This window comes from Entelurus aequoreus, linkage group LG26, assembly GCF_033978785.1.
Source record: "Entelurus aequoreus isolate RoL-2023_Sb linkage group LG26, RoL_Eaeq_v1.1, whole genome shotgun sequence".
Lineage (NCBI taxonomy): Eukaryota > Metazoa > Chordata > Actinopteri > Syngnathiformes > Syngnathidae > Entelurus > Entelurus aequoreus.
The window spans coordinates 29,924,363-29,943,223 of record NC_084756.1 but is presented as its reverse complement, the minus strand read 5'-3'; the positions used below and the strand labels follow the sequence as shown (position 1 = coordinate 29,943,223).

Sequence of the window (18,861 nt, the reverse complement as noted above, 5' to 3'; positions counted from 1 at the left end):
TTGAGTATTTCTATTATTTCAGGTGTCTGCAATCATTTAAGGGGAATTGCACTTTTTTTTATTTTTTTTATTTTGCCTTTCGATCACAATCCTTATGAGAGACAAGAACACATATGTTACACATATATTTAAAAAAAATAAATTCATAATGATATACTTAATCACCTATAACACATTTCTTTAAATATATATATATATATATATATATATATATATATATATATAAATGGTGGCCCCATACTTGACTTGTCAGTATGTGACCCTTGGTGGAAAAAGTTTAGACACCCCCGATATAATATATTAGATTTTCTCAAAATAAAAAAAAAATAAAAATAAAAAATATATATATATACTTTAAAAATATAAACAACGTTTAGTTAGTTAAATGTTAAATACAATATCAAATATTGCTAACTTATGGATTCATTTTGAAAAATGACATCAACCACAATAAACCGTGTAATAAAATGTGTAACTGAACATTAATATTTTCGTACAGGCAGAATTTTTGAGACACTTAAGTCATGCAGTAAATAATATTGTTATTTTTATTCTAGTTTTACATGGAAAAAACAACATTAACGTGTTAAGAAAAAAAGAGCAAAAAAAATCGGAATGTAATGAGAAAAAGCTGAAATGCTTTAAATAATAATTAATAATAATATACTTAGTCACCTATAATACATAGCTGACACAATAAAATAATTTAGCATTTTTTTTATATATAGAAAATATCAATATGGCCACTTCATACTTGACTTGTCAGTATGTGGCCCTTGGTGGAAAAAGTTTAGACACCCCTGATATAATATATTAGATTCTCTCAAAATAAAAAAATATATATACTTAAAAAATATAAACAATGTTTAGTTACTTAAATGAAATATCAAATATTGCTAACTTATGGATTCATTTTGAAAAATGACAACAACCACAATAAACCGTGTAATAAAATGTGTAACTGAACATTAATATTTTCGTACAGGCAGAATTTTTGAGACACTTAAGTCATGCAGTAAATAATATTATTTTTATTCTAGTTTTACATGGAAAAAACAACATTAACGTGTTAAAAAAAAAAGAGCAAAAAAAATCTGAATGTAATGAGAAAAAGCTAAAATGCTTTAAATAATAATTAATAATAATATACTTAGTCACCTATAATACATAGCTGACACAATTAAATAATTTAGCTTTTTTTTATATATAAAAAATATCAATATGACCACTTCATACTTGACTTGTCAGTATGTGTCCCTTGGTGGAAAAAGTTTAGACACCCCTGATATAATATATTAGATTCTCTCAAAATAAAAAAATATATATACTTAAAAAATATAAACAATGTTTAGTTACTTAAATGAAATATCAAATATTGCTAACTTATGGATTCATTTTGAAAAATCACAACAACCACAATAAAACGTGTAATAAAATGTGTAACTGAACATTAATATTTTCGTACAGGCAGAATTTTTGAGACACTTAAGTCATGCAGTAAATAATATTGTTATTTTTATTCTAGTTTTACATGGAAAAAACAACATTAACGTGTTAAAAAAAAAAGAGCAAAAAAAATCGGAATGTAATGAGAAAAAGCTGAAATGCTTTAAATAATAATTAATAATAATATACTTAGTCACCTATAATACATAGCTGACACAATTAAATAATTTAGCATTTTTTTATATATATAAAAAATATCAATATGGCCACTTCATACTTGACTTGTCAGTATGAGGCCCTTGGTGGAAAAAGTTTAGACACCCCTGATATAATATATTAGATTCTCTCAAAATAAAAAATATACATACTTAAAAAATATAAACAACGTTTAGTTAGTTAAATAAAATATCAAATATTGCTAACTTTTGGATTCATTTTGAAAAATGACAACAACCACAATAAACCGTGTAATAAAATGTGTAACTGAACATTAATATTTTCATACAGGCAGAATTTTTGAAACACTTAAGTCATGCAGTAAATAATATTGTTATTTTTATACTAGTTTTACATGGAAAAAACAACATTAACGTGTTAAGAAAAAAAGAGCAAAAAAAATCGGAATGTAATGAGAAAAAGCTGAAATGCTTTAAATAATAATTAATAATAATATACTTAGTCACCTATAATACATAGCTGACACAATTAAATAATTTAGCTTTTTTTATATATATAAAAAATATCAATATGACCACTTCATACTTGACTTGTCAGTATGTGGCCCTTGGTGGAAAAAGTTTAGACACCCCTGATATAATATATTAGATTCTCTCAAAATAAAAAATATACATACTTAAAAATTATAAACAATGTTTAGTTAGTTAAATAAAATATAAAATATTGCTAACTTATGGATTAATTTTGAAACATGACAACAACCACAATAAACCGTGTAATAAAATGTGTAACTGAACATTAATATTTTTGTACAGGCAGAATTTTTGTGACACTTGAGTCATGCAGTAAATAAAATTGTTATTTTTATTCTAGTTTTACATGGGAAAAACAACATTAACATGTTAAAAAAAAAAGAGCAAAACAAATCGGAATGTAATGAGAAAAAGCTGAAATGCTTTAAATAATAATTAATAATAATTTACTTTGTCACCTATAATACATAGCTGACACAATTAAAGATTTTAGCATTTTTTTTTAAATATAAAAAATATCAATATGGCCACTTCATACTTGACTTATCAGTATGTGGCCCTTGGTGGAAAAAGTTTAGACACCCCTGATATAAAATATTAGAAGCTCTCAAAATAAAAATAAAATATACTTAGAATATAAACAACATTTAGTTATTTAATGAAAATATAAAATAATGCTAACTTATGAATGAATTTGGAAAATGACAACCATAATAAACATTGTTAAATGTGTAACTGAACATTATTATTGTATTACAGGCAGAATGTTTGACACACAAGGTTATGCAGTTACTCCTAATATTATTGTTCTTCTATTTTTACTTGGGAAAAATCTGAAATGCTTTAAATAATAATGAATACTAATATATTTAGTCAGCTTTGTAATGATGGGCTCGTTCTAGGTGGCTAGCAATGCAGATAATTGGAGCAATCCATTCTGCTTCTAAATCACATTGGATGTGTTTTTTTTTTAATGCATTCTAAATATTAAATAAATGCGATCAAAAGTCTGCGAACACCCAACTGCGCCCAAGACCCAAACTCCGGGCTGATGGTTTTCGCTTGTCCTGAAGAATTTGGAGGTAATCCTCCTTTTTCATTGTCCCATTTACTCTCTGTAAAGCACCAGTTCCATTGGCAGCAAAACAGGCCCAGAGCATAATACTACCACCACCATGCTTGACGGTAGGGATGGTGTTCCTGGGATTAAACATATTGCAAACATATTGCTGGGTGTTGTGGCCAAACAGCCCGATTTTTGTTTCATCTGACCACAGAACTTTCCTCCAGAAGGTCTTATTTTTGTCCATGTGATGTCAGATGAAACAAAAATTGAGCTGTGCAAGTGTAACGGTGACTATACTGGTGTTATTTTATTTCTAGAAACCTCTCCTGATGTAAAAAAATAAAATAAAAAATGAGAAGGTCATGAACAGGTTTTTTTACTGCTTGAGCTATGAAAATATTTGATTTATAAATTATAATTCCTGCGCGGGAATTATTTCACCACAGTCACCAAACTATTTGTCTTTGTCCAAAGAAATTGCAATTAAAATGGTTAAATTAGATGCATTTTTGCTATTCATTGTCAGATCCACACAGACTCAGACGAAGGCGAGGGAAACATCAAGTACACCATCTCAGGAGAAGGGGCCGGAACCATCTTCATCATCGACGAGCTGACGGGAGACATCCACGCCACCGAGAGGCTGGACCGCGAGGAGAAGGCCTTTTACACCCTGCGGGCGCAGGCCCGGGACCGCCTCAGCGACGACCCCCTGGAGCCCGAGTCGGAGTTTGTCATCAAGGTCCAGGACATCAACGACAGCGAGCCCAAGTTCCTGGAGGGTCCGTACATTGGCAGCGTGGCTGAACTGTCCCCCATAGGTAAGAGCAAAAACCTCTCATTTAAATGTGGTACAATTTGGAGTTGAAATATTAAGTGTGTTGTTTTTTTGGGGGGCGATAAGAAAGTTGACGGAGAGGAAAAGTGTAACGACAACCATAGAACCAGAAACATAACATACTGTGATTTGCTGTTGAGAACTATCTTGACCATAACCATAACCAAAATAACGAAACAGCCAAAACTACTTAAATTAACCCACAGTCAAAGTAAAGGTGTACATGCTCATGCTTGACCATATCAGTGTTTCCCACACATTCATTTATTTGTGGCGGCCCGCCACGAAATAATTACGTCCACCACAAATTTAAAAAAAAAAAAAAACCTTTTTTTTTTTTTTTTTTTTTTTTTTTTTTTTTGTCCTGTCCAGCTTCTCAGGCAAATTATATAGTTGATGTAGATGCCCATATAGACTGTTCAGATTTACTTTACAAAAGAGAAGTGTAGGATACTTCTCTTGTTGCCTTATTTGTATTTGACCACTACTGTTTTCTGTTTATTTGTTACTGACTGTGGCAGGACACCTCTGCCTCTGTTTCACTTTATGTTGCTGGTAAATAATATGGTTGTAGTAGTAGGCTAAAGTTAAATGATTTAGTATGCACTAATTAAAGGGGCAGAGCTTTAAGAGACGTTTTAGCTTTTATATTTTATAAGATATATTTTTTGTAAGAACCACAATTAATAAATATATTTCAGTGAATAACTTATTGTTGAAATCTGTATATAAATATGTACATAAAGTGTTGTAATTATATTGTAAAATGGATGGATGGATGGGTGGATGGACGTTTAAAACAAAACTGTTATTATTAATTAGTAAGTATACATATTTTCAGCCTTTTTAGAGAAAATCATATCATTGTAGTAAATTATGCAAATTACCCGATGATCTCATGGTGACCACGCCCATAGCCACGCCCCCACCACCACAGGTATCTTGGCAGTTTATGGGAAACACTGCATATGTTATAAAACTATTGTGATTGTTCTTCTCACCGGTTGTTAATGAAAACAGCCACCGCCTGTCATAAAAAAACGCCAAAATGATGAAATCGCCAAAAACACGTTAATCATTCGGCACTTACTCATGCGTAAGCACATTTAGACAATATACTAAATGTCCAGCAGTTGTTAATAACAGCCACCTTTCATACACAGCCACAAATATGTGTTTATATAACTGTGACAGTCTCTCTGTCGTCCAGGTTCCATGGACCACCAAGCACAGACATGACTTCGAGCAGTTTGACTCCGTTTATTTTTTCAATAAAACTCAGTCTCGTCGGGTCGCTTTTCAGCTCCTTTTTCCTGCTCGCTCGTCGGTACGCTTTACAGCCTGCCGCGTCCGTCTTTGTCTGCCTCTCTTTCTCTGGCTCTTCCTCGCTGCATGCATTGCTGGCTCTCCAACTCTTTCTGCCCCGTCGTTCTCCGCTGCCGCCCTTTTATTCATTGAGAGGAGATTATATAATTGTGCCCGGGTGGGCGATCCACGCACCTGACATTTATCACGGCGTCGATCCAGTGGGCCAGTGGCGAGGCGGGGCGCGCCGGCCACGCCTCCTCGCCGGCATCTTGGTGTCGGCCCCGGCGTGCCCTGCCTCGCTGTCGGTCTGCCGGCCACGCCTCCCCACAATAATTGACAAGGTCGATAAGATAACAGAAAATACCCGAAATAATCCACAAAAAACATAATTCCATAAAACTACAGGCATGCACTACAAATCTAGGGGTGTGAAAAAAAAAGTGTTTCGAAAGAATCGCGATTCTTATAAGTAAATAGTGTTGTCCCGATATCAATATTTTGGTACCGGTACAGGTACCAAAATAATTTTGGTACTTTTCGGTACTTTTCTAAATAAAATGGACCACAAAAAATTGCATTATTGGCTTCATTTTAACAAAAAATCTTACGGTACATTAAGAATATATTTCTTATTGCAAGTTTGTCCTTAAATAAAATAGTGAACATACAAGACAACTTGTCTTTTATTAGTAAGTAAGCAAACAAAAGCTCCTAATTTAGTCTGCTGACATATGCAGTAACATATTGTGTCACTTATCATTCTATTATTTTGTCAACATTATTAAGGACAAGTGGTAGAAAATGAATTATTTTTTTAATTTTTATTTTTATTTTTATTTTTTTAATTTTATTTTTATTTTTTACATTTATTTTAAACAACATAAAAAAAGACACAAGATACACTTACCAAATGAATTATTAATCTCCTTGTTCATTTACTGTTAATATCTGCTTACTTTCTCTTTTAACATGTTCTATCTACACTTCTGTTAAAATGTAATAATCACTTATTCTTCTGCTGTTTATTACTTTACATTAGTTTTGGATGATACCACAAATTTGGTAGGCGGTATAGTACTGAAAATGGTTCTTTAGAATTGCGGTACTATACTAATACCGGTATACCGTTCAACCCTGTAAGTAACGATTAGAAAACAAATATTTTTACTTTTTTATTTATTTATTTATTTATTTTTATCTGTCATGTCCAGCCACTTTATTAAATGTTTGGGTAGAATTGTATCAAGCAAAACCATTAAAAAAAAAAAAAAAAGTAATATAGAACTGTTTTCGAGTTGTTTATCTATTTCATGGAGGGATAGATAAACAACTCGAAAACAGTTCTATATTACTTTTTTTTGGAGGAATGTAGTTAATCATAGAACTGGCACCCATTGTTATTAAAAAAGTATCGAGTCTTAATTGAGAATTGTTTTGAATCCAGTATCGATTCTGATTCAAATTGTCACCCCCAAGAATCGTGTGGTGCCCAAAGATTCATAGCCCGATATGAATCAAGTAGAAGTTATCCAGGATCTCTTTTTTGTTTTCCAGTTAAACCGAGCCAAACACCAAAGTTGGGTTGTACGGTATACCAATATTAGTATAGTACCGCGATACTAATGAATCATATTCGGTACTATACCGCCTCTGAAAAGTACCACCACTTCTAAATCACTAATCCTCGCCTCCATGGCGACTAATAAAGTAAGTTTCTTACAAGTATCATCCCTGCAGGACGAGGAATAGCTAAACATGCTTCACTACACACCGTAGCTCACCCGCGTCAAAATGTAAACAAACGCCATTTGTTGGATCTACACCTAACATCAACTATAACAATACCAAGTACAGTAGCGTATATAGTCGATACTATTATGATTACATCAGTATTTTTTGGCATCACAACATCTTATTTCCTTTAAAAAAAATGTGTATTATGTTTATAAACTCAGGAAATATGTCCCTGTACACATGAGGACTTTGAATATGACCAATGTATGATCCTGGTAACAACTTGGTATCGGATTGATACCCAAATGTGTGGTATCATCCAAAACTAATGTAAAGCATCCAAACAACAGAAGAATAAATGATCATTACATTTTAACAGAAGTGTAGATAGAACATGTTAAAATAGAAAGTACCGTATTTTCCGCACTATAAGGCACACCTTCAATGAATGGCCTATTTTAAAACGTTGTTCATATATAAGGCGCACCGCATTATAAGGCGCATGGAATAGACGCTCCAGTAGAGGCTGGGGTTACGTTATGCATCCCGTAGTTGCGAGACCTGTTGTGGCTCAGTATTGGTCCATATATAAGGCGCACTGTCAGCTTTTGAGAAAATTGGAGGTTTTTAGGTGCGCCTTATAGTGCGGAAAATACGGTAAGCAGATATTAACAGTAAATTGACAAGTAGATTCATAATTAATTTTTCTACCGCTTGTCCTTAATAATGTTGACAAAATAATAGAATGATAAGTGACACAATATGTTACTGCATATATTAGTAGCTGAATTAGGAGCCTTTTGTTTGCTTACTTACTAATAAAAGACACGTTTTCTTGTATGTTCACTATTTTATTTAAGGACAAACTTGCAATAAGAAACATATGTTTAATGTACCCTAAACATTTTTGCAAAAATAAAACCAATAATGCTATTGTTGTAGTCCCCTTTATTTAGAAAAGTACCGAAAAGTATTGAAATAATTTCAGTACCGGTACCAAAATATTGGTATCGGGACTACACCACACCAAAGGTATGGAATATGAGATGCTATGAGCTGGACTGCAATTTGTTAAGTCAATTGAGGGTTTTCTATAAGAGCGCATATAATACTACTTATTATATGCGGTATAGCTCGATTGGTAGAGCGGCCGTGCCAGCAACTTTGAGGGTTCCAGGTTCGATCCCCGCTTCCACCATCCTAGTCACTTCCGTTGTGTCCTTGGGCAAGACGCTTTACCCACCTGCTCCCAGTGCCACCCACACTGGTTTAAATGTAACTTAGATATTGGGTCTCACTATGTAAAAAGCGCTTTGAGTCACTAGAGAAAAGCGCTATATAAATATAATTCACTTCACTTTTTTAAAAATAAATCAACATAAAAAACACAATATACACTTACAATTACTACACCAAGCCGTGTTAATTCCACGACTGTATATATCGGTATCGGTTGATATCGGTATCGGTAATTAAAGAGTTGGACAATATTGGATATCGGCAAAAAGCCATTATCGGACATCCCTAGTTCTAAACTGATAAGGTAAAACAAGGAGTACATTATACTCCCAATAAACATTCCAGGGCCTTCCAGGTAAGGCACAGAGTTTACTAGCGGACATAAGATACAAGCACAAAGTGCACACATGGGAAAATATTAGCTGCTTTAAACATGACTATGAATAAAGTAATAACTTGTTGTGTTTCTAGGATGGAGTTGACGGCACAGACACTAGGGGGCAGTAAAGCTCGATATTAAAATATCTCGGAAGTCATTTAAAGTTGTGTGTTTAACTGTTAGCAATTCTGTGTAACAACTATTTCTTTACGCAGGTAGTTTGTAGTATAATAGTTTGTCCTGAGCAAGAGCCGTATGCGGAATCACAAACTGTACTTCCTTTGTGGCTTTTGGGAGAAATGAAAATAGTAGCCAAGACACTGGTGATGAAAATAAATGTGGCACTCGGTTGGGGTTGCGTAGTGTTTGTCATGACCCGTTGTTTGTAATCTAAGAGGGAAGGAGCAGACTCTGATGGTTGCCATGCTCCCCAATGAGTCTTCATACTGTGTTCAGACATGCTCCTAAGGAGGAAATGTATCCCTGATCTGCCGTGTGGGACTATTCATGCAAAGGATGATAACATTTTCATACACTGGTAATCATTTGTTGGGCATACCTGAGGCAAGCGTACACTCCTGATCAACCGTGTTGTGCTTCATACAACATGCTGTATACACTATATTTGGCCACCCATCCAAATGATGAGAATCAGGTGCCCTAATCGCTTCGCCCGATGTATAAAATCAAGCACTAAGACATGGAGACTGTTTCTACAAACATTTGTGAAAGAATGGGCCGCTCTCTTCACCACTGCTTAATTCCTCCGGGGTTGTGGGGGGTTGAGTAGCGCTTTAATAGCGGCAGCCTGCCACCAGGGTCCCAACTCCCCCCTCCTCTGTTGCGAGTTGTTGTGATTACATGTACCATGTTTATGTATGCCTTGCTATGTGAGGTTTTTTTCCTCGTACTCAGTCTGGACCACTCCTGAGGGTCCAGCCTCAGACTGATATTTTTTTGGACTCTTCCCCCTTTCCCAATATCACCTTTTTCCCACCTTTTTAAGGAGCGCCGTAAGTGGCTGATCCGTTGGCGGTCCCGTCTTGTCCCCCTTGTAACGTATGTCTGCTCTTTGCGGGATTGTACCGAAAATGTAATTTCAGTTCTTATGTGTCTTGTACATGTTAAGAATGGACAAAATAAAGCTGCTGTCTGTCTCAGTGATTTCCAGCGTGAAACTGTCATAGGACGCCACCTGTGCAACAAATCCAGTCGTGAAATTTCCTCGCTCCTAAATATTCCAAAGTCAACTTTATTATAAGAAAAGTGAAGAGTTGGGGAACAACAGCAACTCAGCCACCAAGTGGTAGGCCACAGAGAGGGGTCAGCGGATGCTGAAGCGCATAGTGCGAAGACTTTCTGCACAGTCGGTTGCTACAGAGAATAATAAAGTGCCGTGGAATAGTCTGGAAAATACGGTAGTTGCCTTTGTAGAACACACACGGCGACTCCAGGTGGGCAGGTGATACACCATGTTGCCAAAAGTATTTGGCCACCTGTCTTTACTCACATATGAACTTGAGGTGCCATATCATGGAATTGTCCAGAATGTTTTGGTATCCTGGAGCATTCAAAGTTTATTTCACTGGAACTAAGGGGCCAAGCCCAACTCCTGGAAAACAACCCAACACCATAATTCCCCCTCCACCAAATTTCACACTCAGCACAATGCAGTCCGAGACTGTATCCCTGCAGACTGTATTGATCTATATTGATATATAATGTATATATTGTGTTTTTTATGTTGATTTAATAAAAAATAAAAATATACACTACCGTTCAAAAGTTTGGGGTCACATTGAAAAGTCCTTATTTTTCAATTAAGATAACTTTAAACTAGTCTTCACTTGAAAGAAATACACTCTATACATTGCTAATGTGGTAAATGACTATTCTAGCTGCAAATGTCTGGTTTTTGGTGCAATATCTACATAGGTGTATAGAGGCCCATTTCCAGCAACTATCACTCCAGTGTTCTAATGGTACAATGTGTTTGCTCATTGGCTCAAAAGGCTAATTGATGATTAGAAAACCCTTGTGCAATCATGTTCACACATCTGAAAACAGTTTAGCTCGTTACAGAAGCTACAAAACTGACCTTCCTTTGAGCAGATTGAGTTTCTGGAGCATCACATTTGTGGGGTCAATTAAACGCTCAAAATGGCCAGAAAAAGAGAACTTTCATCTGAAACTCGACAGTCTATTCTTGTTCTTAGAAATGAAGGCTATTCCACTAAATTGTTTTGGGTGACCCCAAACTTTTGAACGGTAGTGTAGATATTTTTTTTTAAATTTCTTGCGCGACCCGGTACGGCCTGGCAACCTCCAAACCCAGACTAGTCAATCAGATTGCCAGATGGAAAAGTGTGTTTCATCAGTCCAGAGAAGGCGTCTCCACTGCTCTAGAGTCCAGTGGCGACGTGCTTTACACCAGTGGTCCCCAACCACCGGGACAGATTGATACCGGGCCGCGCAAGAAATTTAAAAAAATATATATATATTTTTTTTTAAATTAAATCCACATAAAAAACACAATATATACATTATATATCAATATAGATCAATACATTCTGCAGGGATACAGTCCGTAAGCACACATGATTGTATTTCTTTATGAAAAAAAAAAAAATGTGTCCCCCGGTCCGTGGGACAAATTTCCAAGCGTTGACCGGTCCCCAGCTACAAAAAGGTTGGAGACCACTGCTTTACACCACTGCATCTGACGCTTTGCATTGGACTTGGTGATGTATGGCTTAGATGCAGCTGCTCGGCCATGGAAAACCCATTCCATGAAGCTCTCTGCGTACTGTACGTGGGCTAATTGGAAGGTCACATGAAGTCTGTAGCAACTGACTGTGCAGAAAGCCTTTGCACTATGCGCTTCAGCATCCTCTCAGTCAGTTTACGTGGCCTACCACTTGGTGGCTGAGTTGCTGTTGTTCCCAAACTCTTTACTTTTCTTATAGTACAGTTGACTTTGGAATATTTAGGAGCGAGGACATTTCACGATTGGATTTGTTGCACAGGTGGCATCCTATGACAGTTCCACGCTGGAAATCACTGAGCGCGGCCCATTTTTTCACAAATGTTTGTAGAAACAGTCTCCATGCCTAAGTGCTTGATTTTATACACCAGGCCAAGTGATTAGGACACCTGGGGCCGTACTTATCAAGCTTCTTAGAATTACTCCTAAGAAGTCTGCTAAGAGTTGACTTAAGAGTAAATAAATTTTTCGCTGAAAGCTGCACTTAAAAGTTAGTTGTCAAGCGTCTTACTCACACTTTCAGCGAAGTGTAGGACTGAATCTTAAGTGTCACACTCAGAGCTGAATTACGACATTACTATGTGCCGTAAACGGAATTTTAGGTGACGTCATTTCTGTGTCCATAGAAATGACCAATCACGGAAGGGAATCCGTTGTCTAAGAATAAAGAAATATCTTGGAAATATTTAAGTGGACAATGGGAGTGTATATTTTGACAATAAACTACAAAATAATACAAAACAAACTAGTCCCCGCCGGCACTCACGCTACCGCTCCCTCTCTTCTCTCGCCCACACACTCACTGACGTCACTCACCTCACGGCCACACACATACGCTACTGTCATAACATTTTCTTTCCAATTCATTAATTAGGCAACTAATTTGAAACTGGTGTGGGTGGCTCTATATATACTAGCCCACTGCAGACACATGCAGAAATCAACAAGGAATCGAAAAGTATTAAATCTGTGACAAAAATAATATCCGCTCTGTCTAAACGATACCGTTTGATCAGCTGCTCGTCATCAAAAAAAACAACAACATTGTTCCGTTCCCTGAACGTTCGCGCACGTCTCTCTCGCCTCAGTGCCATCCCCTGCTGGCAACTCCTAACCACTTAAGACACCTCTGAAGGTCTCTTAAATATCGTGGAGAGTAGGAGTGATTCTTAGACTTAAGAACGTTGATAAAAAGCTTTTATTCTTAAGTTTGAGAGTAGGACTAAATTTCGCAAATTCTCAGGACTTAAGTGTAAAATGGCACTCTAAGAAGCTTGATAAGTACGGCCCCTGATTCTCATCATTTGGAAGGATGGCCAATATAGTGTACATACAGACCAATGCATCTGTATCGAAAAATCTATATAAACGTATTGTTCCGAACCTCTACTCATACTGAGCTTTCTGAGATCGACTTTTGGTTTCCATAGCCCTCAAACAAAATGTAATGCGTTTCGACTTCGACCGACTCGGATTCACCGCGTGCTGTTTAAAAAAAATAAATCAGATTGGTGATGCGTGTGTTTAAACACGTCTCCCCAATCTTGCATGAGTTGCTGTGGTAATGATGTGCTCGACGCGACGTGGCCCTGCGTCGCACTGATGTCACCTACATTGGCAATTCTAGCACACAAAAAAAAAGTCCCTTCCACATACTGACTTTTTCCAGACGTGTGAGACGCAACAGGTTATTTTAGTTCAAACCGACCTGAAGCATTTTGTTTGGTTTTTTTCATAATGAATGCAGTGTGCGCGCAGCAAAACATCGGCGGTGATATTCAGAGAGTAATCAGTCGTTACCTGAGGCATATTCATTTCTACTTATCATCCGTGCCATTTTGCACGCCGCCTCGGCGAAGATTCAAAGCCTAAAGCGCCTCCTTGTTCGCGTCCCTGCCACCTTGAGCTCTGCCTTCATGCATCTTTCAACCCAACAGACTAAATAAATAACACTTTTGTGTGCGTAACCTGTTTGTTGTTCCAAGGTTGGTTAACTCCAAACAAAAGAGGAGGGCAAATGAAATAGGAGCGCCGGCCACGATGATGGACTGCGAAGGACTGAGCTCGGTGGTGGTGTGGAAAAATATGCGGCTAATGAAATTGCGGTCCTAAATCAAATTTGTAGTTCATGCCTGATTGAATGTTGCTGAGGAGCTTGCGTGTCTTGATGCTAGGACAAAAGGAGGAGGGTTGTGGGTGAAGTCACTGAAGGCGGTTGTGTCCTCTGCAAAAGTAACTGTGGTGCGTTCGTCGGCTCCAAAAAAAGCTTGCGCTGTTTGGTTCATTTGAAGTGTTGAAAAGACAGCGATAAACATACAGAAATGACAAATATGTTCTTGCGATCGGGTCGCATGGTAGCAGTTAGTGACGTTGCGGATTGTTGCGTCAGACCAGTCTTCCTCTCAGGGAATAAAATTGACTGGTCAATCCCAATTTCGTTTGGATGACATATATGTTGAGTAAGTAGGACCATCAAGACAGAATAGCAATATTATCAAGTTGTACTCAAGCTTTAGGAGACCAGTCTTACAATGCGTTAATAGCGGTCTGAAAATCAAACGGAAAGAGTCAGCTTAATTAGTACGAAAACACCCCCCGCCGGCCCAGAGAGAAATACATTCTTATTGTTCTAAATAGAGATGTCCGATAATATCGGCCGGCCGATATTATCAGCCGATAAATGCTTTAAAATGTAATATCGTAAAATGTCAGTATCGTTTTTTTATTTTTTATTTTTATTTGTATTAAATCAGCATAAAAAACACAATATACACTTACGATTACTACATCAAGCCGTGTTAATTCCGCGAATATGAAAATCGCATTTCAGTAGGCCTTTAACAGGAACATAGTGTAAAGTCACTAAATCATTGAGATTTTGTCATTTTTTTTGAGAAACTATCCGTGTTCGTGTGGATTTGGCCTAAAAGTGAACAAATTTTTGTGCCAGGACTGGAGTCTTATGTAACTTTTATACCACTGTTACCTAAGCGGCATGGGGTAATGGCCATTGTTTCATTCCCACAGCCCCTTACTCTCTAGTGCAGTGGTTCTTAACCTTGTTGGAGGTACCGAACCCCACCAGTTTCATATGCGCATTCACCGAACCCTTCTTTAGTGAAAAATAAAAAGTATATACATATTCTAAGTAACAAAGACTTCATTTAGAGTTTTTTGGACACTAGGGGAACATATTCTAAGTAACAAAGACTTAAAGGCCTACTGAAAGCCACTACTACCGACCACGCAGTCTGATAGTTTATATATCAATGATGAAATCTTAACATTATAACACATGCCAATACGGCCGGGTTAACTTATAAAGTGACATTTTAAATTTGCCGCTAAACTTCCGGTTCGAAACGCCTCTGAGGATGACGTATGCGCGTGACGTAGACCGGCGAACACGGGTATGCCTTCCACATTGAAGCCAATACGAAAAAGCTCTGTTTTCATTTCATAATTCCACAGTATTCTGGACATCTGTGTTCGTGAATCTGTTGCAATCATGTTCATTGCATTATGGAGAAAGAAGCTGAGCAAACAAAGAAGAAAGTTGTCGGTGCGAAATGGACGTATTTTTCGAACGTAGTCAGCAACAACAGTACACAGCCGGCGCTTCTTTGTTTACATTCCCGGAAGATGCAGTCAAGATGGAAGAACTCGGATAACAGAGACTCTAACCAGGAGGACATTTGACTTGGATACACAGACGCCTGTAGAGAACTGGGACAACACAGACTCTTACCAGGATTACTTTGATTTGGATGACAAAGACGCAGACGTGCTACTGTGAGTATGCAGCTTTGGCTTTTTTTTGCGTATGTACGTAACTTTTTAAAAATATAAAAGCTTTATGAACCTTGGGTTAGGTGAACGGTCTTTTGGGCTGAGTGATTGTGTGTGTTGATCATGTGTTTGAATTGTATTGGCGTGTTCTATGGAGCTAGGAGCTAGCAGAGGAGCTAGGAGCTAGCATAACACGTACCGTACCGTACGTGCGCGTCACGTACGTAACTTTTTAAAAATATATAAGCTTTATGAACCTTGGGTTAGGTGAACGGTCTTTTGGGCTGAGTGATTGTGTGTGTTGATCAGGTGTTTGAATTGTATTGGCGTGTTCTATGGAGCTAGGAGCTAGCAGAGGAGCTAGGAGCTAGCATAACAAACACGCAGGTGTTATTATGCAGGATTAATTTGTGGCATATTAAATATAAGCCTGGTTGTGTTGTGGCTAATAGAGTATATATATGTCTTGTGTTTATTTACTGTTGTAGTCATTCCCAGCTGAATATCAGGTACCGTGAGTATGCAGCCTTGGCTGCTAAACATTCGATAACTTGACCGTATGTGCGCGTCACGTACGTAACTTTTTAAAAATATATAAGCTTTATGAACCTTGGGTTAGGTAAACGGTCTTTTGGGCTGAGTGATTGTGTGTGTTGATCAGGTGTTTGAATTGTATTGGCGTGTTCCATGGAGCTAGGAGCTAGCATAGGAGCTAGGAGCTAGCGTAACAAACACGCAGGTGTTTTTATGCAGGATTAATTTGTGGCATATTAAATATAAGCCTGGTTGTGTTGTGGCTAATAGAGTATATATATGTCTTGTGTTTATTTACTGTTGTAGTCATTCCCAGCTGAATATCAGGTCACCCCCGGCTCTCACAGCATCTTCCCTATCTGAATAGCTTCAACTCCCCACTAGTCCTTCACTTGCACTTTACTCATCCACAAATCTTTCATCCTCGCTCAAATTAATGGGGAAATTGTCGCTTTCTTGGTCCGAATCTCTCTCACTTCATGCGGCCATCATTGTAAACAATAGGGAACTTTGCGTATATGTTCAACTGACTACGTCACGCTACTTCCGGTAGGGGCAAGCCTTTTTTTTATCAGATACCAAAAGTTGCAATCTTTATCGTCGTTGTTCTATACTAAATCCTTTCAGCAAAAATATGGCAATATCGCGAAATGATCAAGTATGACACATAGAATAGATCTGCTATCCCCGTTTAAAAAAAAATAATTCATTTCAGTAGGCCTTTAATTTAGATTCATTTGTTTAGGGTTAGAGGGTTAGGGCCAGGGTTAGAGGGTTAGGGTTATAATAAGGCCATGCAGAATAAGGCATTAATAAGTACTTAATAATGACTAGTTAAGAGCCAATATGTTACTAATTTGCATGTTAATAAGTAACTAATTAATGGTGAATATGTTCCCCATACTAAAGTGTTACCATGTTTTATTACTGGTGCACAAAATGAAGCGTGCATGAACATCACCTTGTTCAAACAACAAAACCAACACAGTGCATAAACTCACAACAAATTACACACCTGCAAATCAGTCTGACTTCTGCTGTTGCCGTATCCGTAATACGCCGATAGGGAGAAGTTTTTATTTACACGATGAGTCGGGTGTGTCTTGACCTCCGCCGAACCCCTGAGCCCGACTCACCGAACCCCTAGGGTTCCATCGAACCCAGGTTAAGAACCACTGCTCTAGTGGTTTGCGCACATAGCTGTTAGCCAGAACAAAACAGAACATTTATGAAATGTTGAAAATTATGTCAATTAAATAAAAGTACAGATAAATGGCCTATTGGAGCACTCTGGAGGAAACATACCGCCTTTTCCGGAACATAGGGCGCACCGGATTATAAGGCGCACTGCTGATGAATGCTCTAGTTTTGATCTTTTTTCATATATAAGGCACACCGGATTATAGGGCGCATTAAAGGAGTCATATTCTTATTATTTTATTCTAAATGTAAAACACTTCCTTGTGGTCTACATAACATGTAATGGTGGTTCTTTGGTCAAAATGTTGCATAGATTATGTTTTACAGATCATCTTCAAGCCGCTTTTTGACAGTCGCTTCAGGATGCGCCGTTTTGTGGCCGGTCCTATTTACGTGGCTCACCTTCGACAGCGTCTTCTCCCCGTCATCTTAGTCGTAGCGGTGTAGCGTGCAAGGACGGGAGTGGAAGAAGCGTCAAAAGATGGAGCTAACTGTTTTAATGACATTCAGACTTTACTTCAATCAATAACGGAGCAGCATCTCCTCATACGGAAACAACGCCGGAAATGTGTCCCGTGAAAAACCGTCCAACCGGAACTCTAATAACTAGAGATGTCTGATAATATCGGCCTGCCGATATTATCGGCCGATATATGCGTTAAAATGTAATAGCGGAAATTATCGGTATCGTTTTTTTTATTATCGGTATCGTTTTTTTTTTTGTTTTTTTTTTATTTTTATTTTTTTTAAAACTAAATCAACATAAAAATACACTTACAATTAGTGCACCAACCCAAAAAACCTCCCTCCCCATTTACACTCATTCACACAAAAGGGTTGTTTCTTTCTGTTATTAATATTCTGGTTCCTACATTATATATCAATATATATCAATACAGTCTGCAAGGGATACAGTCCGTAAGCACACATGATTGTGCGTGCTGCTGCTCCACTAAAAGTACTAACCTTTAACAGTTAATTTTACTGATTTTCATTCATTACTAGTTTCTATGTAACTGTTTTTATATTGTTGTACTTTCTTTTTTATTCAAGAAAATGTTTTTAATTTATTTATCTTATTTTACTATTTTTTTTAAAAAAGTACCTCATCTTCACCATACCTGGTTGTCCAAATTAGGCATAATAATGTGTTAATTCCACGACTGCATATATCGGTTGATATCGGTATCGGTTGATATCGGTATCGGTAATTAAAGAGTTGGACAATATCGGAATATCGGATATCGGCAAAAAGCCATTATCGGACATCCCTACTAATAACTAAAGTTATTTGGGTGAATAATGTAAACTCACTACACCGGTATGTTTTAGCGCTTTCATGGCGAGTTTACTGACAGATATTAGTAAGAACTTTACACTACTTTAAATTAGAAATGGCAACAGCGGAGGATGAATGGCACATAACAAGAAGATAGAGGAAAAAGAAAAAGCTTATCGACTCGCGGACGTGTGTAATTTTTCATGACTTATGCAGATCCCAAATACAGATCAGCAGGTACCAGACGGTAAGAAAAGTTGCTTTTGCATAATATTGCGAAACAAAACGGCAGATAATATGTCTTACCTTATACACACACCATAATAATACTTGTATGTTGAAGCACAGTACAATCCATCGAGCGGTGCGGCTTCATAGCTTACCAAAGTCGTACTAAAACATTTTGATATATTTTTTAGCGCTCTATATTTTCAATGGAACATTTAAAAAGTTGCCGATGTTTACTTGAGACATATTGCCATCATAGTGCAGTCTACACTTATCTCTTACGTTTGACTGCCATCGACTGGTGACACTTATCATTACACCATGTACCAAATAAAATAGCTTCGAGG

General features: G+C 37.1%; 2 protein-coding genes across 3 annotated transcripts in view; both read left to right on the top strand.

Annotated features, from left to right (window-relative positions):
* LOC133643496 (cadherin-22-like) overlaps positions 1-18,861 on the top strand; it is a 1,271,581-nt gene that overhangs the window by 602,706 nt on the left and 650,014 nt on the right. The window lies entirely within an intron of this gene.
* The window catches only part of LOC133643327 (cadherin-22-like), a 106,740-nt gene that overhangs the window by 25,227 nt on the left and 62,652 nt on the right, over positions 1-18,861 (top strand). Inside the window, exon 2 of the mRNA XM_062037816.1 lies at positions 3,749-4,043. Coding sequence (XP_061893800.1) covers positions 3,749-4,043 — 295 coding nt within the window. The remainder of the gene's footprint in view (positions 1-3,748; positions 4,044-18,861) is intronic.